This window comes from Haliotis rubra, unplaced genomic scaffold (assembly GCF_003918875.1).
Source record: "Haliotis rubra isolate DU_JTF1 unplaced genomic scaffold, ASM391887v1 Scf154, whole genome shotgun sequence".
NCBI lineage: Eukaryota > Metazoa > Mollusca > Gastropoda > Lepetellida > Haliotidae > Haliotis > Haliotis rubra.
In genome coordinates, this window is record NW_025765492.1 from 825,648 (window position 1) to 853,212 (window position 27,565).

Sequence of the window (27,565 nt, forward strand, 5' to 3'; positions counted from 1 at the left end):
CTACTGAAGCAGTGCATGGCTCACAATTGTGTGCCGGACATTTTGAAAAACGTTCTGTTTGCACAGTTTTAAAGTTCTGATCCATATTTGGACACACACACACACACACACCACCACCACCACCACCACCCATGTGTTTGTTTCCTTTTCATTTCTTTATCATTGTTATTTCTGAATTGTGTTTATGTTCAAATAATGCAAAAATGAATACTCTAATAAAACATAAAACATATTTTCTTAAAATCGTTTTTTGTTGTTTCTTAATTGGATTTCGAAACTAGTGGTATACTTTCTTTTGGACAGTAGTTTAGAATTGATTATAATCTATGATGTACTATATGCCGAGAAGCATTGATATACATGTAGGCCTGTTTGCTAATCCTTTTTACCGTTTTCTTATGTTATGTAACATGTAAAATGTCAACATTAATGGACATGAAATATTGTTTAATCGGACATCCTCATCATTCATGACCTATTTTCAAGAGTATTAAACTAATGTTGTAATGTTGTTACCACGCATTTTATTGGGAATTGAATGGGGCATTAAAAGAATTGTCTGAAACTCTACCATATAAGGGTCCAGTACGATTAGCTTGTATCTAGGACCTATTGTCATAGGCGGAGTGGTTTGGTATATAATTTGATTCTAGGTATGATATAAGTAAGACATGTGATGGAAATACAAAGGATGATAAATTACAAATTAGAGTAGGTGGATGTTCGTGTGTGCGCAGAACAAAGTCAGACAGGACATGTGAGCATCAGTAGTATATAACTCAGGAAACTATCATTCTCCCTTCAATAGACTTGATCTCTGTAATCTGACTTGTCATGTGGACATGTTTATAAAGCTACATCATCCTTGGGCACAAGAGATGGTGGGACTAAGTGGCTGAAGTGCAAGTGTATAAATCATAATAACTCATCAGCTCAGGTTAAAGGGCTGGAGTATTGGTGACATTTAGCCTATGGAACATTATGGAAGTGTGTAAGATTATTCGTTTTCAGGATATAGGGTGTCGATAAAGATGTTATGTATGGTTGGCTACAGGTGTCTTTTTAGAATTTTTTTGCAGAATTAGAGACATGTTTTGCTGACTTGAGTAGGTGTTGATTACAGATTGCAGAACTGATAGTCTGTTTCTTAGCCATTTTGTTCTTGTACTAATGTCATTTTTGTTCTTGCTCTATTGGCCTATTGCCGTGAATACCTGTAAAGCAATAAATATTTATTCATTCATTCTCCTTGCCTATTTGTTCTTCGCCTATTTGTATTCGCCATTTAAGAAGTCCTTGTATCATGTTTGGACTGTTTGTACTAGCTCTGTGGAATTAACTGATGTAAAACCCCTGACAAATTGTTGTCCGACCCTATGGTGATGTACGTCCAATGTTTTCCAGATAACCATGTTGGAGTATGACATGTACGGAGATGCTGAGTGAGTGAGTTTAGTTTTACTCCGCACTCAGAGGTATTCCGGTTATATGGCGGCAGTCTGCAAAATATTCGAGTCTGGACCAGACAATCCAGTGATCAAGAGCATGAATATTGATCTGCGCAATTGGGAACCGATGACATGTGTCAACCAAGTCAGCAAACCTGACCATCCGATCCCGTTAGTCGCCTCTTTCGACAAGCATGGGTTACTGAAGATCAATATTCTAACCCGGACCTTCACGGGTATGGAGACCCCGAGGAGGTGGAGCCTTGTCCTTATGACACAAGTCACACATGATCCGACGTAAACGTATGCAGTACCATCTCATGAAATGTAGAAAGGTATGGATGAGAAGCAGTCACAGAGTAGAAGTTTATTGGTCTCTGCCCATGGAGATTCCGGTTAGAACGGGTCCCGAGCAGCCTGTGCTTGTCGTCTGCCCTTGGAGATTCTGGTTAGAACGGGTCCCGAGCAGCCTGTGCTTGTCGTCTGCCCATGGAGATTCTGGTTAGAACGGGTCCCGAGCAGCCTGTGCTTGTCGTCATATAGATCGGGTGGCTAGGATCAGGGACTTTGTCCGACAATAATGTTGTAGGTTGTTGCTGTTGTTGCTGTTGTTGTTGTTGTTGTTGTTGTTGTTGCTGTTGTTGTTGTTAATAATAATAACAGGTTCTGGATTGTTTGCTCAGACTATGTTATTTACTCTAGAAAACTGACAGAAGTGCAAAATATTACACCTGCATGCGCTCACATACATACGTACTTTCACATTTAGTGAGTGAGTGAGTTTAGTTCCACGCCGCTTTTAGCAATATTCCAGCATTCACAGCGGGGGACACCACAAATGGGCCTCACACATTGTACCCATTCGGGGAATCGAACCCGAGTCTTCGGCGTGACGAACGAACGCTTTAACCACTAGGCCACCCCACCGCTCCACATACACATCTAAATTGCAATAATCTTGAAGGTGATGTAGAACATGAACTTCCTCACACAACCAGATTATCTGTTTACATGGTTTAAACACATCATTGTTTGTATAATTCTTCATACGTTACATCCAGGTGTACAGTTTTACAATGATAATCTTCTAGTATCATGTGCAGAACACAAGAAGAAATATTGTTTTAGTCTTGCTTTCCATTATGACCCAGACACTGAACCTGTAATCACTAGTGAATAGTAATAACACTACGGAGAGAACAAGAATGCAGATCCTTGTATGTGCTGTCTGAGAACTGGGAATACCTGGCAGCATGACTTCCCCGCTTGTAGTGTTACAGTAGTAAACCTATTTCCCATCAAGAAGTACTCTCTGAATCCGAGTAAACACCCATATTGGAACTGTATTAAAGGATTTCTTCCACTATTTTCAGTGTAGATCTATGCCCTGTAATCCACCACGTACACAAGGCGGACTAACATATCGTTTACATGGTGATTGTGTTGGGGATTCATGTCTACTACAGGGGGGCCCAGTGGTGTAAGGCACTACAAATTGCTCTATACAGATGCATCCTTCAGGCATGCCAAGAACCTCTTTTTGTAGGCTTGCATCTGAGTTTTCTTTGGCAGAGTTTGTCAGCATCATACCAGCGCTTGTGTGTTTCACCAATGTGGTAACCATCTGCAACCTGCATCACTTTGGGCTTTCCTCCCTCAATCAGCTGACGTGCCATGATATAACTGAAATACTGGTTACAGGTGCGTTAATCCCCCCCCCCCCCACCTCAAAGGCATTATAGAGATTGACGAGTGTAAATGGCAGTCATGTTGGAAAATGATCATCACTGTCTAATCCAGCACCCTGTCTAAACCGGCGTTTTATTTCGGTCCCGTGGGGTGCCGGTTTAGACAGGTTTCACTGTACATGCCAAAGACTTGTTTGGTGTGTGCTGTGACCATTTACTCAATATTTGCATGTTTAATCAAATAAAGAAACAACTTTACATGTTTCATACTAGGTTGGTAAATTGCTGTTGTTTTGTCTGTACGACATTAAAACACTTTGTTTGTGGAGGTACAATAGAAGCACTCTAGAGTACATGTCTAGACTGATATTTGAATATATTTGTAGATTCACGCCGAAGACCTAGGGTCGATTCCTCACATGGGTACAATGCGTGAAGTTTCATGGTGACGGTGTCATTCAGCCTTCAGCATCCCACTGATAGTTGTCATGGCACTGGTGTCATTCAACCTTCAGCATGACACTGATAGTTGTCATGACACTGGTGTCATTCAGCCTTCAGCATCCCACTAATAGTTGTCATGGCACTGGTGTCATTCATCCTTCAGCATCCCACTGATAGTTGTCATGGCACTGGTGACATTCAGCCTTCAGCATCCCACTGATAGTTATCATGGCACTGGTGTCATTCAGCCTTCAGCATGACACTGATAGTTGTCATGGCATTGGTGTCATTCAACCTTCAGCATCCCACTGATAGTTGTCATGGCACTGGTGTCATTCAGCCTTCAGCGTGACACTGATAGTTGTCATGGCATTGGTGTCATTCACCCTTCAGCATCCCACTGATAGTTGTCATGGCACTGGTGTCATTCAACCTTCAGCATGACACTGATAGTTGTCATGACTGGTCTCATTCAACCTTCAGCATCCCACTGATAGTTATCATGACACTTGTGTCATTCAGCCTTCAGCATCCCACTGATAGTTATCATCCACTGGTGTCATTCAGCCTTCAGCATGACACTGATAGTTGTCATGGCATTGGTGTCATTCAACCTTCAGCATCCCACTGATAGTTGTCATGGCACTGGTGTCATTCAACCTTCAGCATCCCACTGATAGTTGTCATGGCATTGGTGTCATTCAACCTTCAGCATGACACTGATAGTTGTCATGACACTGGTGTCATTCAGCCTTCAGCATCCCACTTATAGTTGTCATAGTGACTGTGTCATTCAGCCTTCAGCATCATGCTGGTAGTTGCTGGTAGAGATCAACGACAAGCCACTGGACGTCTAGACGCTGGTCAACGTGCTCGAGTCATTGCTAAAACCTTCAGTTGCAGCGAACGAACGATAGAACGTCCTAGACAGCGATACAACGCCACCAACAGCACTGATGACCGTCCACACGTCGCCAGGACCGTCATATCGTCCATCAACATGTCTCGTTAACATAGCTGCTGTGTTCAGAAAACAAGTGAACGATTGCCATTCAAACCGGAAATGTATGCCTGAATGCATGCATGATGGACGTGCATCTCCATTTCAATGTTGTGTTTGTGCGAACTCTTCCCTTGCCGCTGAAGAAAGTAAGAACTTGCCATTGTTGGTGCCCATGCATGTATAAATGAAAACCAGGACTGTGATTATTGTCACAGTATAGTCAAAACAAATACCAATACCATGATGTGGGAAGTTTATAAAGGAAAGTGGTCGTTAGTTATATACAAGAAGCATACATAAAGGAACAACACACTTGTAGCAACTACATCAGCATGGCCAGGAACGACAGACCGATGAAGTCTTGGATGCGTCCAACTTTGGCGAAACAATTGAAAATAGGTATGGTTCCGACACACCAAGGATAAGAGGATCTAACCTTAAATTCGAACCCAACATCATCCTGCTTTGACTCTCGAAAGTTATTCGTGACAGTTCTGGGATGCGGCCAAATAGTCCCAGGGTTCCGGCAAGGAACGGAATTCGGCACTTTAGACTACCTGGCCAGTCGCTGAAATATGCATCTGACTCAAAGGTACAAAATGTAAATAATGTTAGAAAGAACATGTAGTCACCTTCTAACTCAACACTGCAACATAGATTTGTGTTCCACAAGTTTATGACAGTAAACCTGGATACACAGCTAATTAACCACCGGGCTGGTATCGTGAAGCACTCGTTAGTCAAGGTGAATGTCTATATGGGGTGTACAGGTATCTAAATATGAATACATCTAGGGTAACAGTCTTAAAGTTTCCACTGTCAACACAACTCCCCACTACGATGGAGTTACGATGGCTACGCAAAGTGAAGGGAAATGCAAAGGAGGTCTAGAGACTTTTGGAAGGGCACCCAATGCATGAATGCAGGTCTCTATATAAACAGACATGACGCTCTTCTTCCTGAGTTTCCAGAAAATATCTCGCCCAACAGGACAACAGCATGGACCTCACACATGAAACCAGTGTGACCATCTGCTGCATAAGTTACCTGAAGACGATCTCGCCCAACAGGACAACAGAAGGCGCCTCATGCTTGAAACCAGTGTGGCCTTCTACTGCCTGAGTTTCCTGAAGACGATCTCGCCCAACAGGACTACAACAGCCAGAATGGCACCCATCAGCAGGAGTAGGAACGGTGCTGCAAGTCTCCGAAGCGAAACTGCACTGGTGGTTGTTCGTTTTTTGTTGTTGACAGCAGGCCCACAGAATCTCGCTTCCCACCATTTCCGCTGCAGCATGTGTATTGTACCATCTTCTTTCATAGTGAGCAAAGCATCATCGATTTTCTGCCTGAGACCGGACCCTTGATTTGTGAAAAGAGACAAGGCCTGACTGAAATGACCTTTGCCATACACCATAACATTACATGGGGGTCGCTCGGCATGGTGTTCAGCTGTCAACGACTCCATTATCATTACAAAGTTTCCATGACTACGTCTTACTCTTTCAATTCCTTCTGCAGTGTTGTTGACAAACGAATTTCGCATCTCAACGTAGTCAGCCACACGCTGGTAGATGTCTACTTTGCTCGCCTTGAAAGACTGGAACGCACTTCCATGGCGCATCATTCCAATTCGGATGTCCCCACCATCAACTATGTCCTCAAGATCTTCAAAAGGCAGTGGTTGCATCCCTTCTCCGACCGACATGAAGTTTATAGATGCTCCTATGTAGGCCACCACGATGAAAAAGATGAAGATGAACCAGGACACGGCCAACACCCGCCCTGCCAAAGACCGGGGGGGTTTCTCGGTAACCTGCAACACGTCATGAAGGTCTAGAAACAAAGATTTAGAAATATTGATTGAAATATCACTACCTGTTAAACGTATGATAGTTTCAACAAAAGGTACATCGGCCAGTTGTTTTCATATATAAGTACAGTTTGCGTGTTCTACCATGTTTCAAATTAATGTGGAATATATTTTATCCAAACTGGAATATGGATTGAAAGAGAAGCGTTTGGAATGTGAGGTGCATTTCTTGAACTGGTACACGTTCTTACCTTGCAGTGTGATAGTGCTGAACACAAACATGAAACTCTCTCTCAGACCAAAGCTGTGTCTTGCACCTCTGGGGTCTTTGTCCGATGCCACCTGTCTCCATTCAAACGGGTTGAACCGACCGATGAGGACGAATAGGATTGCCACGAGGAGAAGCGCAAACAGGATAGACAACCAAATTTCCATCGAGAATGGTTCCAGCAAAAGGCCAAGGCCAGGTTCATACCTTCTAGGCTTTTTCACTAGAAGACGTAGCGTCTGGGTTAGGTATGGCTTGGAAAAGTCCACAACTCTATCCCTTTCTCTGGTAATGATGACGTCTCCCAGGCCTATGCTTGATTCCTGGTCAAGGAAACGATAAAAATATCCTTATCTCCTGATATGACTTTGTTGGCAAATACATTTGGTAAATGTGAACGTACAGTGGTTAAAGTTTTGCGTCGTTTCTACAATGAATATTTGGGATAGGTAACCAAATCTGGGTCTATAGTGACTGATATTCCCATTAGGCCGACGGGTTATTGTATTGGTTATGTATATCGTGAGAAGTTCTAAATATCTTTTGATTTTCGTTTTAGATATTGAAAAGGTGCTATATATTTGCTGTGTGTAATAAATTCGGTCATAAACGATTCAAGGATTGGAAAAACACCAAGTGCAACTTTATGAATATAACACACCTTTCATAATCACCAAACGTTTCTGGTAAAAGCGGGGTCTATTGCCGACAAAATAGACAAATTACAGAACTACGCAGTTTATAATTGTGTATACATACATTTCGTACCACCTCCCCAATCATGCCACTCCATTGTCCATTGTTGTAAGATCCGTATTGGCCGTCTCTAGAGAGCCGAATGTTGTATTTGAAGCCCACCAACTCGGCGACTTTGTCGAGGACATCAACGAGGAATCCCTTATAGCCCTCGCCATCTTTCTTCATGACGAAGGGATCGGACTGGAATATACAGACATGTTGCTATGATACGAAGACACATACGCCCATAGATAGTAGAATACAGGTTTTACTTCGATGGTCCCTGTAACGGGTAGTGATGATGGGTTTCGTTCGTTGGTGATATTGCATAGAATCATAATAATCGTAAACCAAGGATTTGAACAAACAAATGCTTTACATTGAGAAGTGACCGTCTTTGTTTGTATTTCAGTTCTATCACCGTTGGGGGTGTTGGGGTAGCCTAGGACTAAGGGCATATTCGTTTATGCTAAACCGGTTTTTGGTTTCGGGAAAACCATGCACTCGATTATGTCGAAACCTAAAACTGGTTTCTGAAACTTCGAAACCATCTCCGAGGCAGGTTTCGCAGTTTCAGTTTCGCGTTCTCTTACAACAAACATGGCGGAAACGAAAGCCCCAAGTTCAGCTGATGTTGGTGGCAAAATAGAGCAACAGTTTTTGGAACCAAAATAATGATCAAAATCAACTGAGAACTAGGACTAGTCTATTGAACATGACTATTTTATGTAACTTGTATATATATAATTACTTGTGACACTATAATTACATATACGCAAATATTTACCCACAAAAGCATGTAATCTCTTTATTATTTGTTAATACACTGATAAAATAAAAACATATGCTGTCATCCATTTCGTTCCACATATACAGTAGCTGAGACATTTTTTAGGTGTCCATTTAGAAACCGGATGGTGAAACCATCCACTCGTTTATAAAACTAGAAACTAGTTTCACTTTGAAACCATGTATCCGAAACTGGACACTCAATTATAACAGGAGAAACCAGTTTCAAAGACCAAAACCAGTTTCGCAATAATCGAACAGACCGTAACGCTTAGTCCCTGAATATATAATTTTGATAGAAACAAATAAACCCATTTAAATTGAAAAGGAGCCCCAGCCCCAGTGAGCTGGGAGATTCTAGACTTGCTTCATGTAGGTCTTCAGCATTGCAGGGACTGTGAGACTGCCTGGCGTAGCATAGTCGTTTCTTTACAAACAGCGATCTCAATGCTGAGAGCGAGGATGGGCGGAATGAAATTCATATTAGAAGACCACATAGGTTATTCACGTCAACTTGGTCAGTATTTTCTATATCAAAGGACATATTCAATAACTTACTAGTATCGATGTAACGGTGTAGATCGGGGTCGACATCGTGGGTTGTCCAGTTGACCTGAAAAGGAATAAATAAGCATGAATCAATACAAATCTGAATAGACATTACGCGCCGACATGGAAGCTTCTTGTTAACTTACGCCATGACCGAACCTTGCGAAACATAGTGTTTTTCTATTATTTTTATGCAATTCTTCATCATTATTTTCGTATTCATCTATGAATCTCTTAGATCAATATAAGAGTTTTATGTGGCGAACAGTGAATCCCTCAACAACGAAATATCCGTAACATGAGTTACATCTTCTCAGTAAAATCCCCGTTCTAGTACTTTGTCAGATTCAGTCGCTAATCGTACACTATGGTATTTGAGACAATCGCACACACACCTTGCAATCCCACTGCGGTACTATTGGCTCTTAATCGAGCGCCGTGAAGCTGTTATCGCGGAACGCCAACAGTGTATTTCCTACCGAACATCCGCTAGGAAAGTGTGCATCCACAGGGCTATGCACTAGATCCCGCACTCCCAAGTAGGTCAGCGCGGCACTATGTCGTTACCACACGTCAGTGTTGCAGTCACTGTCTTTCTAGCAATGGCGACTCCTGAAGCAGCTGACATGGTAGTCTGTCTCACAGTCCCTGAACCACATTATTTTCCCTACTGCCAAGCCCACTCTGCAGTGCTAAAGCCCTAAATAAAGCAAGTCTAGATTTCCTCAGGTTCAGGTCTCTGGTCTCCCTAGGGCTCCTTTTCAATATAAATGGGCTTGTTTGTTACTATCAAAATTATATATATTCAGAGACTAAGCCTTAGTCTACTGACATGGGTGCAATACTCTACGCAGCTCTCCTTCTGCAAGATGGACCCTATCCTATCCCCACCAAATAATGTAAACTGATCCGCGCACACGTACGGCAAGCCGTTTTCACATTTAATCAGAAATTACAGATATCTTCATTTGTACGCACGCGCTGCAAAACATGTCACGTGACCCAACAGAAGCGTCTTCCCTCTGCTTCCCACGCGGTACCTATTAACAATTAATAGATTGATTTTTGAACGATTCAACGCGTTTAAATATATAGTTAAGATCAGCTGGTTGTTCTGTTATAGAAGGCACTATGGAGTGAGATGTATGTTATTGGGCCTTGTGTTTTGATGGAGTAGGATACGGGAAGCGCGAAATGCTTTTTTTCATAGCTTGTAAATCTCATCAAACCTTGGCTACTAATCGCTGTGTAGGATAATAAACATACCACAACTGGTGCATTCCTAACGAAATATTCCGTAGTTGTCAGATCATACTCAATCAGGGCTACAAGTTTGGTGCTACCTTTATGTCAATAGGTTTTCCCCTGCTTTTATCCGGTTTTCACACTGTTGTAAAACATCGTTTATTGTAAGAGCCAAAAGTGGGATTATACTAGCACTTCAGTCAGTGGCACCTGTCAAGAGCTCTTAACTCGTTCCCTGTGAGGAGCATGCTGACTTGTATTTAAGGGAAGTTACTCCTTGCTTTGTCACTTTTATTGCCATGTGGTCTGAGTGAAGACATGTTGTTTTTGAGATATGGAAAGCTGAGCAAATGGGGTCTAACAAAATGGTATGTAGATATTTTCATTGTTAATATAATTTATTTGTGTGTTTGAGATATGGTAATGCATAAAATATTACTATTATAAATTTTCCATGTTTTATTGCCATGTTTGATAAATGTACTTAGTTTTCATGCACTGGTTAAATTTCTTCATTGAGTAAATTTAAAGTGTATTTTATAAGGTTAGGGTGTAGGTTCATTTAGTTATTTTCTCTCTAATGTTAAAGTTACTTTCCATATAATTTCTGAGCTGTTAAAATAAATGAATTTCATCTATTTTTTCCATTTATTGACTGTAATTTTCTTAGACATGTAATACTTTAGGTATTTATTACTATTTTTTGTTTTATTTACAGTCAATTATTTCATTCGTCTGAAAGGATATATGATGAGAATTGAGAATGATGAAATTGAATATGTATGTCATGAGCTTGAATCTGTGAAACTATGAATTTGAGGGACATGAACATGAACTGACATGAGAAGTGGAATAAATGAGCACTCTGACGATAAATGAATCTTCATTTTGTTTATCACATTTATGTAAAAGTCGTTTATGTAAAAGCTTAAATCGAATCAAAGAAGTCGTTAAAGATATTTCCAACATACAGCATCCACCATATGCATATTACATTTTACTGGCTTAGCGAAGTATATGAAAAATACAATAATTGTCCTTTATGGTTATTCCATTTTGTTTTCATGATCATGACTATTATTTCTTTAGATATTTGCCGACGGCAACCCCCATATGAAGAACATACGGAGATGCTGTTGGAAGCACTGGCATCAGATTAGTCTGTCTCACAGTCCCTGAATCACATTATTTTCCCTACTGCCTAGCCCTCTCTGCAGTACTAAAGCCCTAAATAAAGCAAGTCTAGATTTACTCAGGTTTTCTGGTCTCCCTGGGGCTCCTTTTCAATTTAAATGGGCTTGTTTGTTACTATCAACTTATATATATTCAGAGACTAAGCATTAGTCTAGCATCAGGTATAAACACCAAGTAAGTGCTGTCGGGCTGGAATTGCGGGAACAGGGATGTTGATGAGGAGGAAGTTGTTGGTTTTAGTTTCAGATATTGGACACTGTTACCGGTTGATGCTCGATGACCTTGATGACAGCACTGGTTGTATGGACAACATGTTGTAGCTGTATAACGAGGGTGTATGTGGAGTATGTGTCGTGTTAGGTGTTATAAAACGTACAGAAAACTGAACATACCCCGAATGGTATTGCTACAATGAATCTATAGTAAAATTAACCCATCTAAAACGTTGTTATAAAGTTAAATTGATAAAAAAAATGCTGTTAAATTGAGCTACGGGTAACTTGGGTTGTATCACGTAATTTTCATTGTCTCGTAAAACACATGCAGCTTGTTGGTTGGTGGAGCTGTGCAACAAATATAGTCTCCCGCTCAGAAATCCACGTGCTGAGTATTTTCTTCATGGCGTTTTAGAAGAGAGTTGTAATCTCTGTCAAGCATATATTTCCCTCCAATGCGAACTATGTAGTATTTTATGTGAGAAGGAGGGACCATATATCGGTAATATATTGTCTCGGTGAACCAGTCAAATCTCAACATTCTGACATGGAGGGGATGTAGACGCTCTTGCTGTCGGTGGTCGTGGTGGTTGTGATGTAGACGCTGGTGCTGCCAGTGGTGGTTGTGATGTAGACGCTGGTGCTGCCGGTGGTCGTGGTGGTTGTGATGTAGACGCTCTTGCTGTCGGTGGTCGTGGTGGTTGTGATGTAGACGCTGGTGCTGCCGGTGGTCGTGGTGGTTGTGATGTAGACGCTGGTGCTGCCGGTGGTGGTGGTGGTTGTGATGTAGACGCTGGTGCTGCGGTGGTGGTGGTGGTTGTGATGTAGACGCTGGTGCTGCCGGTGGTGGTGGTGGTTGTGATGTAGACGCTGGTGCTGCCGGTGGTGGTGGTTGTGATGTAGACGCTGGTGCTGCCAGGTGGTGGTGGTTGTGATGTAGACGCTGGTGCTGCCGGTGGTGGTTGTGATGTAGACGCTGGTGCTGCCGGTTGTGGTGGTTGTGATGTAGATGCTGGTGCTGCCGGTGGTGGTTGTGATGTAGACGCTGGTGCTGCCAGTGGTGGTTGTGATGTAGACGCTGGTGCTGCCAGTGGTGGTTGTGATGTAGACGCTGGTGCCGCCGCTGGTGCTGTGATGTAGACGCTGGTGCCGCCGGTGGTTGTGGATGTAGACGCTGGTGCTGCCGGTGGTGGTGGTGGTTGTGATGTAGACGCTGGTGCTGCCAGTGGTGGTTGTGATGTAGACGCTGGTGCTGCCGGTGGTGGTTGTGGTTGCGGTGTAGACGCTGGTGCTGCCGGTGGTGGTGGTGGTTGTGATGTAGACGCTGGTGCTGCCGGTGGTGGTTGTGATGTAGACGCTGGTGCTGCCGGTGGTGGTTGTGATGTAGACGCTGGTGCTGCCAGTGGTGGTTGTGATGTGTGATGTAGACGCTGGTGCTGCCGGTGGTGGTTGTGATGTAGACGCTGGTGCTGCCGGTTGTGGTGGTGGTTGTGATGTAGACGCTGGTGCTGCCGGTGGTGGTGGTTGTGATGTAGACGCTGGTGCTGCCGGTGGTGGTTGTGATGTAGACGCTGGTGCTGCCGGTTGTGGTGGTGGTTGTGATGTAGACGCTGGTGCCGCCAGACGCTGGTTGATGTATGTGCCGGTGCCGTGGTTGGTTGTGATGTAGACGCTGGTGCTGCCGGTGGTGGTGGTGTGGACGCCTGGTGCTGCCTGTGGTGGTTGTGATGTAGACGCTGGTGCTGCCGGTGGTGGTTGTGATGTAGACGCTGGTGCCGCCAGTGGTGGTTGTGTGATGTGTGGTTGTGATGGCTGGTGGTGCCAGTGGTGGTTGTGATGTAGACGCTGGTGCCGCCGGTGGTGGTTGTGATGTAGACGCTGGTGCCGCCGGTGGTGGTGGTGGTGATGTAGACGCTGGTGCCCGCCAGTGGTGGTGTGTGATGTAGACGCTGGTGCCGCCAGGTGGTGGTGGTTGTGATGTAGACGCTGGTGCTGCCGGTGGTGGTTGTGATGTAGACGCTGGTGCCGCCAGTGGTGGTTGGTGATGTAGACGCTGGTGCTGCCGGTGGTGGTTGTGATGTAGACGCTGGTGCTGCCAGTGGTGGTTGTGATGTAGACGCTGGTGCTGCCGGTGGTGGTGGTGGTTGTGATGTAGACGCTGGTTCTGCCGGTTGTGGTGGTGGTTGTGATGTAGACGCTGGTGCTGCCGCTGGTGGTGGTTGTGATGTAGACGCTGGTGCTGCCGGTGGTGGCGGTGGTTGTGATGTAGACGCTGGTGCTGCCGGTGGTGGTTGTGATGTAGACGCTGGTGCTGCCAGTGGTGGTGGTTGTGATGTAGACGCTGGTGCTGCCAGTGGTGGTTGTGATGTAGACGCTGGTGCTGCCAGTGGTGGTTGGTGGTGTAGACGCTGGTGCCGCCGGTGGTGGTTGTGATGTAGACGCTGGTGCCGCTGGTGCTGCCAGTGGTGGTTGTGGTGGTAGACGCTGGTGCGCCGGTGGTGGTGGTGGTTGCGGTTGTGATGTAGACGCTGGTGCCGCCGGTGGTGGTGGTTGGTTGTGATGTAGACGCTGGTGCTGCCAGTGGTGGTTGTGATGTAGACGCTGGTGCTGCCAGTGGTGGTTGCGGTGTAGACGCTGGTTCTGCCAGTTGTGGTGGTGGTTGTGATGTAGACGCTGGTGCTGCCAGTGGTGGTTGTGATGTAGACGCTGGTGCTGCCAGTGGTGGTTGTGATGTAGACGCTGGTGCTGCCAGTGGTGGTTGTGGTTGCGGTGCAGACGCTGGTGCTGCCGGTGTGTGGTGGTTGTGATGTAGACGCTGGTGCCGCCGGTGGCTGTGGTTGCGGTGTAGACGGCTGGTTCTGGTGCCGCCGGTGGTGGTGGTGGGTGGTTGTGATGTAGACGCTGGTGCTGCCGGTGGTGGTTGTGGTGGTTGGTGGTTGTGATGTAGACGCTGGTGCTGCCGGTGGTGGTGGTGTGTGACGTGACGCTGGTGCCGCCAGTACGGGATGTGCTGTGGTGGTTGTGTGATGTAGACGCTGGTGCTGCCAGTGGTGGTTGTGGTGTAGACGCTGGTGCCGCCAGTGGTGGTTGTGATGTAGACGCTGGTGCCGCCAGTGGTGGTGGAATGTGATGTAGACGCTGGTGCTGCCGGTGGTGGTTTGTGGTGGTGATGTAGACGCTGGTGCTGCCAGTGGTGGTTGTGATGATGTAGACGCTGGTGCCGCCAGTGGTGGTTGTGATGTAGACGCTGACGCTGGTGCCGCCGGTGGTGGTTTATGGTTGACGCTGTGGACGCTGGTTCTGCCGGTTGTAGACGCTGGTGGTGGTTGTGATGTAGACGCTGGTGCTGCCAGTGGTGGTGGTGGTTGCGATGTAGACGCTGGTGCTGCCGGTGGTGTGGTGGTGGTTGTGATGTAGACGCTGGTGCTGCCGGTGGTGGTTGTGATGGTTGTGATGAGACGCTGGTGCTGCCGGTGGTGGTTGTGGTTGTGATGTAGACGCTGGTGCTGCCAGTGGTGGTTGTGATGTAGACGCTGGTGCTGCCAGTGGTGGTGCCGCTTTTGCAATATTCCAGCGGTGTAGACGCTGGTTCTGCCGGTTGTGGGCAGTGATGTACCCGGTGTGAATCGAACGCTGGTCTTCGCCGGTGGAACGCTTTAACCATGTAGACGCTGGTGCCCCTGGTGCTGGTGGTGGTGGTGGTGTGATGTCTGATGTAGACGCTGGTGCTGCCAGTGGTGGTTGTGATGTAGACGCTGGTGCCGCCAGTGGTGGTTGTGGATGTAGACGCTGGTGCCGCCAGTGGTGGTTGTGATGTAGACGCCACCAGTGCCCGTGTGCCGGTGGTGGTTGTGATGCAGACGCTGGTGCCGCCAGTGGTGGTTGTGGTTGTGATGCAGACGCTGGTGCTGCCGGTGGTGGTTGTGTGTAGTGGCTGGTGCCGATGTAGATGCTGTGGTGGTGGTTGTGATGTAGACGCTGGTGCTGCCAGTGGTGGTTGTGATGTAGACGCTGGTGCTGCCGGTGGTGGTTGTGATGTAGACGCTGGTGCTGCCGGTGGTGGTTGTGATGTAGACGCTGGTGCTGCCAGGTGGTGGTTGTGATGTAGACGCTGGTGCTGCCGGTGGTGGTTGTGATGTAGACGCTGGTGCTGCCAGTGGTGGTGGTTGTGATGTAGATGCTGGTGCTGCCGGTGGTGGTTGTGATGTAGACGCTGGTGCTGCCAGCCAGGTGGTGATGTAGACGCTGGTGCTGCCAGTGGTGGTTGTGATGTAGATGCTGGTGCTGCCAGTGGTGGTTGTGATGTTGACGCTGGTGCTGCCAGTGGTGGTTGTGATGTAGACGCTGGTTCTGCCGGTTGTGGTTGTGGTTGCGGTGTAGACGCTGGTTCTGCCGGTTGTGGTGGTGGTTGTGATGTAGACGCTGGTGCTGCCAGTGGTGGTTGTGATGTAGACGCTGGTTCTGCCGCTGGTGGTGGTTGTGATGTAGACGCTGGTGCTGCCAGTGGTGGTTGTGATGTAGACGCTGGTGCTGCCGGTGGTGGTGGCGGGATCATGGCGTTACTTTCATGTGAGGACGATGGAGTGAGAAATGATGTTGGAAGGAAGGTGATGTGACGTCGATCGTGATAATATGACGTGATGGGAATGCGATGCTGAGGGTTTAAAGGCGTGTTGTTGCTTTGATGAGGTTACTCGTGTGGGGGCTTCGTCTTCTAAAGCGTCAGAATTTGTTGTGCAGAGTTGTAACGTCTAGGCAAGCCAGGCACGCTTGATCATGGGTTCAAATCTCAGGTTCACCCTGGATTGCTAGTTTTCCAAAACCGTTCCCATGATAGAAATCTAAGACCAGCATCGCGTCGAACTCTTTTCCTATATGAAATATACATGACTGATTTACCTGAAAGGTTTGTTATGATTGTCGCGCTGTTGTCGTGGTAGCGTAGTATTTAGTGTTATAATGTTGGTGATGTTGTAGTAACGTGGTGTTGTGATGAAGTCCGTGATGTTGTAGTAGTAGCATTGTATTGTGAGGATGTTGCTGATGTAGTAGCGGGTGTTGCGATGACGGCGTCACGGGATCTCAAAGGGTTCCAACTCGCATGGGACTGAACTGAACGCTAAAATTCTAGATATAAAAGCCACTGCCTGCAGATGATGTTATTCTTGTATTCTGACATCATTCTTTGACTGAATGCTGCTGTCTGAATAATGTATGTACATGTATGATCACTGCATGAAAAATATTCACGGTAATAAAATGGAAACTTAAGTTTCAGTTAGGTTTCCGGACTGTTTCCCTACATTTCCGGAAAACGGAAACTTACATATTACCCAGAAACCGGAGCGTTTCCGTTACCCAGATTCCTGTGAGGATCCAGTGCGTTTCCGTTCCACAGATTCCTGTGAAGCTCCAGTGAGTTTCCGTTACCCAGATTCCTGTGGAGCTCCAGTGAGTTTCCGTTCCACAGATTCCTGTGGAGCTCCAGTGAGTTTCCGTTACCCAGATTCCTGTGGAGCTCCAGTGAGTTTCCGTTACCCAGATTCCCGTGGAGCTTCAGTGAGTTTCAGTTACTTAGATTCCCGAAGGCTCCGTGAGTTTCAGTTACCAAGATTCCTAAGAGGATCATTTGGGTTTCCGTTATCCTTTACTTTCAGTTGGTTTCGTTATTTACTTAGTTCAATTAGGTTTCCCCTTGATTTCCGTTTCTATTAATCACATTAACCATGTTCCATTTTTTAAAGTAAATCAGAATATGTATAGCTCCATTTGGTTTCAATTATTAGTATTCAGTAATTACCATTACATATGTCAACAGTCAATGAAGATTGAAATATGATATATTACATTCAAATATGTAATAATTTATTACAGGTGCACTGCACTTGGACATCAAAAACAAATAAAAAATCAGGCGGTCGATTTCACTTTATTCATGTTGGAACACACGCACCAAAAAGCACAAACCAATAACATCCATACATCACACCGTCCACATAGTAATTCATAGTCAGTTTCAATGTTACAAAAATACAATGTTAAAGTCCTGTCAGTATATATCAAACAAAACTGTTTAAACAAATAGCACTAACATATGGGAATGAGTTGCACACAAACCACTTGCACACTAACACACATTAATATTTATTATTCTAGGAACGGGTTTAATTGTATTCAGAACCTAAATGTTTGGAGGGTGTGAAGGAATGGGGTCATCACAGGCCCCATGGATTAGAATTTTTGTAATAGTTTCTTCAATTTAAGTATAAAGTAGGGGTTGGCATTTTTTTAATATAAAGGACATCCATTTTCGTTTTATATTAATTTTAGATTTTAAACAGCAAACTTTGTTCAGAGGGTGAATACGGAAAATGCCTAAATGTTCATGTAGCCCCCATTCTGTCCTATACCTAGCTATACTGAATCATATTCCTCCTGATCGTCTCTCAATGTCCAGGATGGAAGGGCTTTAGGTGGCTGGGACTGAATGGATCGTGTTTGTCTTCATTTTGGCTCTGGAGGATGCTGAGGCCATTTTGTCATTGTCCAGTAGAGTGGTATAATGTAGCAGCTTGTCACTTTCCCATGAAAACCCATTAAAATAAGGTTGCAGTCCTCTTCGTCGGACACCACTGGCGAGGTCAACTCTGGTGTTAAGACTGCAGCCACCTTCTCTTTCCTTTTCTCAGTCAAGTTGATAGTACTTGGAGTCTTCAGGCGGTGTTGGAGTTTCTAGGGGGAAAATTGAAATTCCTGCATTCTGAACGTTAGGTCCAACATGTATTCTTGACAGCGGCACTTGGTCTAATTAGATATTACACATCGCCATTATGGGTAATAACATGGCATAAGGAAGTTATTCATACATTCTATTACAGTTTTGTTGTGATGTGATAATATGTAGTCAATAAAATGACTCGGGGTGTTTCAATCTCTGGTGTCAGAAAGTGCATAAACCAGTACAAATGATACTATATAATCCAGTTACAGAAACCAGTACAAATGATACTATATAATCCAGTTACAGAAACCAGTACAAATGATACTATATAATCCAGTTACAGAAACCAGTACAAATGATACTATATAATCCAGTTACAGAAACCAGTACAAATGATACTATATAATCCAGTTACAGAAACCAGTACAAATGATACTATATAATCCAGTTACAGAAACCAGTACAAATGATACTATATAATACAGTTACAGAAACCAGTACAAATGATACTATATAATCCAGTTACAGAAACTTACAGATTGGATTCTTCTGTTCTTTTTAGCATCTTCTCTTTGTTTTTCTATTTTTTCCGGTTATCTGCCGACGTTGGTCATCCCCCTTGTTCGTCCATATTCTCCAAAAGGCTTCATTTCGATTCTATAATAGATTATTACAATCCGACAACCGTTATTTTGATTATTATCATATTCACCATGTTTCAAACAGGACAATTATGATGACAATTCTAATTTTCGTTTCCATGTATGTGTAAAATGTCGGAGGCAATGACATCCTTAATTATATAGAACCCAACGTAATTATTTTGTGAGTAACTACGTGAAGAATGTAACTGTAATGGCCATTGATTTTGATACATTCCTGCTATATACTGACAATTTATATGTAACTACGTTACAAGATCTAAAACCATTAGTCTACAACTATATTTGTTAGAGACTTTCAATGTCGGATATAATCAACATTCAAATACCTTCACATGTTCCAACTGACCATCCCTGGTCTGTGTAGAGTCTCCTGGTTTCTCTTACCACTGTCGCCATTGCTCCCTCGCCATCCTTCTTGCTAAAAGAATTAGGAAACAGCATATTACACAAAGGCTAGTTGAACAGACGAGAAGCTGGGTGGAATAATTGTCATATTACACAAAAGCTAGTTGAACAGACGAGAAGCTGTGTGGAATAATTGTCATATCTACCAGACAATAGTATACTAATATCAGCGGCATAATCATTCAGGCGATAAACCTACTGTGTTTCAATTAAGAGCAAGGTTATTTGTTGAGGAAACTTGGCAGCAAATGAAAAACATAGTGTTTTTATCTGTATTCTATCGTGACCAAACTGTTTGACGTTAGTCAAGGTTATGGGCATGGGTCAGGTTAATTAGTTTTTAGTGTGTGGAATAAATTAATACTACAACCACTTTTTGCCGATTTTCAGAAAAAATGTTAACGAAAAAAAAATAAATATTGCAATATATTGTGGTAGGAATGCGGATGTATGGAAAATATGTTTTCATGTTCAGTGTTCAGTGGGGGAAAAACAACCAAATTTCATCAAAGTTTATCTCAAAGCCGTGTAGGGAAGTATTAGAGAAAATGGTAGTAGTAAATAGAAGTACCATCATTATCAGCATCGTCATCCTGTTTAGTTTAAATGTAGTGGCACCATTAGCAGTAGTAACGTCATCATTAGTAGCGGCACCATTTGCAGGTGTAGTCATTCGCAGCGGCACCACAAGCTGTAGTTATTAGCAGGGTAAGCAGTAGTTAGTAGCAGGGTAAGCAGTAGTTAGTAGCAGGGTAAGCAGTAGTTAGTAGCCGCATTATCAGTAGCCGCACCATAAGCAGCATTCTCTTCCCACAGAGGTTACTCCTGTCATATCTTCCTACGTAACCTCTGTTCTAATACGGCCCTTTCATGGTGTGAGCGTTCAAGACTCGTGATTGGAGGCAATCAGATGTAGTTGTGCAATCAGCGACGTTGTTTCAAAAGTGATCATTCGCAAGGCCTCGGTAATTTCCGTATGCTTCGAGAAAACTAAACTTCTTCCCCTGCGCGATGCGCAAACGTTTCTTCTAGACAGAACTCAGTCATGTTATGGCGGATCAGTGGCGTCTCCATCGCCCTCGTTGACAACGGACAAGCTAGCCATTAAACGTCTTGTGTGTAACATCAACACAAGTCCCCGGCAGATGGGGGATATTTGTGGCCCCACATTTGCTTGTGTTAGTCAAGTTGAATCTAAGTCGATGTAACACGTGTTCTGATTGGATAGAAAGAAGGGAGATAATTCGTGTTGCGATCTTTTGCCGCTAGGGGATTTTACGAGAACCGGGAAATATGGCCGTATTAGAACAGAGGTTCGTAGGAAGATATGACAAGTAACCTCTGTGGGACTGACTGACTGACTAGGCTTGGCAGTTGGGAAAGGCTACCCCACCGCCCCACCCCTGTGGGAAGAGAATGCATAAGCAGTAGTAGTAGAGGCGCACTACTGACAGTACTAGCGTCATAATTAGCAGTGACACCCTTTGTGGTAACAGCAGCAAAATTCTGAATTAGCGGAGTGGGGACAACATTAGAAGGCGTAGCGTCAATAGTAGGGTCAGGATTACCTGTAGTAGTGTCATTAGGAGGGGTACCATTAGCTATCATAGTGTCATTAGCAGCGGTACCAGTAGCTGTAGTAGTATCAGTAGCCGGGGCACTATTTGCTATCATAGTGTAATTAGCAGGGGCACCATTAGCTGTAGTATCATTAGGAGGGGCATCATTAGCTATCATAGTGTCATTAGCAGGGGCACCATTAGCTGTAGTGCCATTAGGAGGGGCACCATTAGCTGTAGTATCATTAGGAGGGACACCATTAGCTGCAGTGCCATTAGGAGGGGCACCATTAGCTGTAGTATCATTAGGAGGGGCACCATTAGCTGTAGTGCCATTGGCAGGGGCACTATTAGCTGTAGTGTCATTAGGAGGGGCACCATTAGCTGTAGTATCATTAGGAGGGGCACCATTAGCTGTAGTATCATTAGGAGGGGCACCATTAGCTGTAGTATCATTAGGAGGGGCACCGTTAGCTGTAGTGCCATTAGGAGGGGCACCATTAGCTGTAGTGCCATTAGGAGGGGCACCATTAGCTGTAGTATCATTAGGAGGGGCACCATTAGCTGTAGTATCATTAGGAGGGGCACCATTAGCTGTAGTGCCATTAGGAGGGGCACCATTAGCTGTAGTGCCATTAGGAGGGGCACCATTAGCTGTAGTGCCATTAGGAGGGGCACCATTAGCTGTAGTATCATTAGGAGGGGCACCATTAGCTGCAGTGCCATTAGGAGGGCACCATTAGCTGTAGTGCCATTAGGAGGGGCACCATTAGCTGTAGTATCATTAGGAGGGGCACCATTAGCTGTAGTATCATTAGGAGGGGCACCATTAGCTGTAGTATCATTAGGAGGGGCACCATTAGCTGTAGTGCCATTAGGAGGGGCACCATTAGCTGTAGTATCATTAGGAGGGGCACCATTAGCTGTAGTATCATTAGGAGGGGCACCATTAGCTGTAGTATCATTAGGAGGGGCACCATTAGCTGTAGTGCCATTAGGAGGGGCACCATTAGCTGTAGTATCATTAGGAGGGGCACCATTAGCTGTAGTGCCATTAGCAGGGACACTATTAGCTATCATAGTGTCATTAGTAGGGGCACCATTAGCTGTAGTATCATTAGGAGGGGCATCATTAGCTATCATAGTGTCATTAGCAGGGGCACCATTAGCTGTAGTATCATTAGGAGGGGCACCATTAGCTGTAGTGTCATTAGGAGGGGCACCATTAGCTGTAGTATCATTAGCAGGGACACTATTAGCTATCATAGTGCCATTAGGAGGGGCACCATTAGCTGTAGTATCATTAGGAGGGGCACCATTAGCTGCAGTGCCATTAGGAGGGGCACCATTAGCTGTAGTATCATTAGCAGGGGCACCATTAGCTGTAGTGCCATTAGAAATTTAGAAGAACAAAAGTTGTTCAGACTCTTGAAACAGATTGAAAGGAAAGGAAACACAAGACAAAGACCTTTCTGAATCTGACCTCCCTGCACGGATGGTGACGACGACGATTATCTATATGATGCCAATCATCTGGAGACTTTTGTCACCTTGGCTTAGGGCAGTAGTTGTGGGGTGATGCCTGACTTGTACTAACTTGTTCCACAAGAACTGTTGCGGATATCAGACACTTAACACCTGGACATTCCGTTTGCTGGGTCGTACTTTTGCACATAGTATTCATGGATGGGGGAGGTTCTTCTTGGGGGTTACGGAAAGGGGCGAGTGGTGACGAATGTCAGTGACAGTGGCATTCCCATTTCAAACGGCACATGCTTTATCCGCCACACTGATAACATGATTTTATGCGCGATTTGCATTTAAGGGGAGACAACTTCTGCCGCACTCTTTCATGAACACAAATTCATTCTGTAAGCTTTGAGTGGGTTAAAATAAAGTATTGAGATACATGACACATATTTTCACTGATTCAGTGCCAGTGTTGTATGATACTGGACACGGTATGTTAAAAAGCAAAAAAAACCTGATAAATTCAAACGGTAATGGCGCTACATTCGATATTGTGTTGATCCCTTCCCCCGATATGGAAGTGTGAATACCTTGTCCTGTTCTGGTAGATTACATGACCATTGCTGACAGAGAGTAGCGTGTATTGTCAAACGGGACACTGCTACTGCTAATCAAGACGCTTCTAATGATGACGTAACTCCTGCTACTGCCCCTACCATCGACATTAGTGCTTATGTTTAGTTCATAATGATTACTCTGTGCCTGACAATGTTGACGCAACTACAGGTAATGGTGCCCCTCCTAATGTCACCTCTACAGCTTAAGGTGCGCTACTAATGACAGTACTACAGGTAATGGTGCTTATCCTAATGACACCTCTACAGCTTAAAGGTGCGCTACTAATGCACCTACTTAATGCGCTACTAATGACAGTACTACAGGTAATGGTGCTTATCCTAATGACACCTCTACAGCTTAAGGTGCGCTACTAATGACAGTACTACAGGTAATGGTGCTTATCCTAATGACACCTCTACAGCTTAAGGTGCGCTACTAATGACAGTACTACCGGTAATGGTGCTGATCCTAATGACACCTTTACAGCTTAAGGTGCGCTACTAATGACAGTACTACAGGTAATGGTGCTTATCCTTATGACACCTCTACAGCTTAAGGTGCGCTACTAATGACAGTACTACCGGTAATGGTGCTGATCCTAATGACACCTTTACAGCTTAAGGTGCGCTACTAATGACAGTACTACAGGTAATGGTGCCCTCCTATCCTGACACCTCTACAGCTTAAGGTGCGCTACTAATGACAGTACTACAGGTAATGGTGCTTATCCTAATGACACCTCTACAGCTTAAGGTGCGCTACTAATGACAGTACTACAGGTAATGGTGCTTATCCTAATGACACCTCTACAGCTTAAGGTGCGCTACTAATGACAGTACTACAGGTAATGGTGCTTATCCTACTGACACCTCAGCTTAAGGTGCGCTACTAATGACAGTACTACAGGTAATGGTGCTTATCCTAATGACACCTCTACAGCTTAAGGTGCGCTACTAATGACAGTACTACAGGTAATGGTGCTTATCCTAATGACACCTCTACAGCTTAAGGTGCGCTACTAATGACAGCAGTACTACAGGTAATGGTGCTTATCCTAATGACACCTGAGCTTAAGGTGCGCTACTAATGACAGTACTACCAATGGTGCTGATCCTAATGACACCTCTGTCAGCTTAAGGTGCGCTACTAATGACAGTACTGCAGGTAATGGTGCTTATCCTAATGACACCTCTACAGCTTAAGGTGCGCTACTAATGACAGTACTACAGGTAATGGTGCTTATCCTAATGACACCTCAGCTTAAGGTGCGCTACTAATGACAGTACTACAGGTAATGGTGCTTATCCTAATGACACCTCTACAGCTTAAGGTGCGCTACTAATGACAGTACTACAGGTAATTGTGCCCCTCCTACTGACACCACTACAGCTTAAGGTGCGCTACTAATGACAGTACTACAGGTAATTGTGCTCCTCCTACTGACACCACTACAGCCTATTGTGCGCTACTAATGACCTGACTGGTATTGTCAGTGGTGCCCCTACTAGTGACCTGACTGGTATTGTCAGTGGTGCCCCTACCAGTGACCTGACTGGTATTGTCAGTGGTGCTCCTATCAGTTACCTGACTACTATTGTCAGTGGTGCCCCTACCAATGACCTGACTACTATTGTCAGTTATGCCCCTACCAATGACCTGACTACTATTGTCAGTGGTGCCCCTATCAGTTACCTGACTAGTATTGTCAATGGTGCCCCTACCAGTGACCTGACTGGTGTTGTCAGTGGTGCTCCTATCAGTTACCTGACTAGTATTGTCAATGGTGCCCCTACCAATGACCTGACTACTATTGTCAGTTATGCCCCTACCAATGACCTGACTACTGTTGTCAGTGGTGCCCCTATCAGTTACCTGACTAGTATTGTCAATGGTGCCCCTACCAGTGACCTGACTGGTGTTGTCAGCGGTGTCCCTACCAATGACCTGACTGGTGTTGTCAGTGGTGCCCCTACCAATGACCTGACTGGTGTTGTCAGTTGTGCCCCTATCAGTTACCTCACTGGTGTTGTCAGTGGTGCCCCTACCAATGACCTCACTGGTGTTGTCAGTGGTGCCCCTACCAATGACCTGACTGGTGTTGTCAGTGGTGCTCCTATCAGTTACCTGACTGGTGTTGTCAGTGGTGCCCCTACCAATGACCTCACTGGTGTTGTCAGTGGTGCCCCTACTAATGACCTCACTGGTGTTGTCAGTGGTGCCCCTATCAGTTATCAGACTGGTGTTGTCAGTGGTGTCCCTACTAATTTCCTCACTGGTGTTGTCAGTGGTGCCCCTATCAGTTACCTGACTGGTGTTGTCAGTGGTGCCCCTACTAATTACCTCACTGGTGTTGTCAGTGGTGCCCCTACTAAAGACCTCACTGGTGTTGTCAGTGGTGCCCCTATCATTGACCTGACTGGTGTTGTCAGTGGTGCCCCTACCAGTCACCTGACTACTTTTGCCAGTGGTGCCCCCATTATGATCTGCTACTGCAAATGGTACCGCTACAAATGTCACGACTGCCGCTAATGGTGTCGCTGATACTGGAAATAGTGCTCCTGTTGATAATGACGCTACTGCCGTTAATGATGACGCTAGTTCTACTTATGGTGCCACTACCTGTACACTAAACAGGATGACGATGCTGATGATGGAGACGATGACCATGTTGATGATGGAGACGATGACGATGTTGATGATGGAGACGATGACGATGCTAATAATGATACTGTTACCATTTATTGCTACCATTTCTCTAATACTTCCATGCACGACTGTATAAAAAATGGGCGTGTGTGCTGCACTTTCTTTATGAATTCCAAATTTGACAAACATGCCATTCGGATAGGCGAAATAGACAACGCATAAATTAAATATATAATATCAAACTTTGCAGAAGAACTTTGGTGAAATTTGGGTTGTTTTAACCCCCACTGAACACTGAACATAAAAACGTATATTTCAGTAAACAATTTTCGTTTACATTTTTTCAGAAAATAGGCAAAAAGTGGTTGTAGTATTCATTTATTCCACACACTAAAACCAATTAACCTAACACATGCCCATAACCTTGACTAACGCCAAACAGTTTGGTCACGATAGAATACAGATAAATACAGACTATGTTTTTAATTTGCTGCCAAGTTTCCACAACAAATAACCTTGCTCTTAATTGAAACACAGTAGGCTTATCGCCTGAATGATGATGCCGCTGATATTAGTGTACTATTTCACACAGCTTCTCGTCTGTTAAACTAGTTTATAAATTATATGTTCATGCAGTGATCATACATGTACAGTACAACCAGAAATTATTGAGAATTTAAAGATTGTAATTTTTTAATTTTTTTTCACTCATTACTCACGTATTAAATGTGAATATTAGCAGAACATAACTCCAGATTCAAAGACAGGTGAACAGTTAGTATTTTGTCAAGTCACCATGGGCAGCAATGCAGGCTTTAATGCGGCGGGGCATACTACTGATCAAAGAAGTTAGAAAGTCGTGGTCCATGCTGTCCCAATATCGGACCACCTCTTCTTTCATTTCAGCAATATTTGTCAGATTTTTCTTATTGACACTTTCCTTCATAAGTCCCCAAACATTTTCTATTGGATTTAGGTCAGGGCTATAGCTTGGCCAATCTAATAATGTCATATTTTGGGTCCGAAACCAGGCCTGTGAATGCTTTGAACGATGTTTTGAGTCGTTGTCCTGCTGGAAAATCCAAACATTTCCATAGAACACGTGAGCAGATGGAAGTAAATGTCCCTCGAGAATATCTGTGTACCGCTCACTGTTCATATTCCCTTCAAATACACAGAGGGGCGTTGCCCCTAACACAGATATGCCACCCCACACGTTAAATTTCGGACTGTACTTTGGGCGCTAAAATACAAAGGTTTTTTCTGTTTGTTAGGTCCATAATTTCAGTGTATTAGGAAACAGCCACACAGAGCTTTCATCTGAGAAAATCACATTGTCCCAGTTACAATTTCTATGCTGTAAGCACCAGTTCAACCTTCGCTTCTTTTGTGCAGGTTTCATGATCGGTGATAGAATTCCTCAACATTTTCTGCCAACCCATTGCATGCAGCTCAGTTCTAATTGTCTCCTTACAGACAGCCACAGTTCCTATATCAATCATATCCAGCCTTAAGTTTTCTAAACTCCTTCGTTTGTTTTTAGAAACAAGAATACCAAGTCGCCTCCTGTCACCGACAGTCAATTTTCTGGGCCTGGTGCTCAATGCCATATCTATTTGCAATATTGCTCAAAACACGATAAACAGTGGACAAAGGGATGCCTGTTCTACTTGAAATCACTTTAGCTGATCTGATGTCCTTGTTATAATACTCTAAAATCAACTTCCTCTTCCTCTTCCTCTTCTCTAAATCATCCATAGTAAGGATCACTGAAAATGTCGTCTGCTAGCAAGTAAACAAAGGGGGATAACTCTTCACAAACTAATGAAAAGGGATTAACGGTGTTGTCTCTTGAATGAAATCAAGCACTTGATAGCTGGTCAAGGTTGTTTATACTAGAAATCCAATTAAACATATTCCTAAAATTTTCAATAATTTCTGGTCATACTATACATACATTATTCAGACAGCAGCATTCAGTAAAATAATGAATTCAGGATACAAGAATAACCTTATTTGCAGGCAGTGGCTTTTATATCTCGAATGTTAGAGTTCAGTCCAGTCCCATGCGAGTTTGAACCCTATGA

At 44.3% G+C, this 27,565-nt stretch overlaps 1 protein-coding gene and 1 pseudogene across 1 annotated transcript; both read right to left on the minus strand.

Moving 5' to 3' along the window:
- Positions 1-4,822: 4,822 nt before the first annotated feature.
- On the minus strand, positions 4,823-9,364 carry LOC124270725 (annotated as a pseudogene).
- An 8,534-nt stretch (positions 9,365-17,898) lies between these two features.
- LOC124270704 (ribosome-binding protein 1-like) lies at positions 17,899-25,583 on the minus strand. The gene is made up of 6 exons (XM_046705737.1): positions 25,452-25,583; positions 22,295-22,355; positions 21,542-22,126; positions 20,638-21,458; positions 19,127-19,198; positions 17,899-18,126 (listed from the first exon to the last, which is right to left on the minus strand). The coding sequence occupies exons 1-6, from the start codon at positions 25,581-25,583 to the stop codon at positions 17,899-17,901; spliced, it is 1,899 nt and encodes a 632-aa protein (XP_046561693.1).
- Positions 25,584-27,565: the final 1,982 nt, after the last annotated feature.

Bases quoted from the DNA above. Each gene is read 5' to 3' on its own strand.
- LOC124270704 (XM_046705737.1), bottom strand. From the start codon at position 25,583: ATGGTAGCAATAAATGGTAACAGTATCATTATTAGCATCGTCATCGTC. The intron at 21,459-21,541 runs GTGCCCCTCCTA...ATGGCACTGCAG, and splicing joins TAATGATACTACAGCTAATG to CTAATGGTGCCCCTCCTAAT. The intron at 18,127-19,126 runs GTCAGTTGGAAC...TTTTCCCCCTAG, and splicing joins CTCTACACAGACCAGGGATG to AAACTCCAACACCGCCTGAA.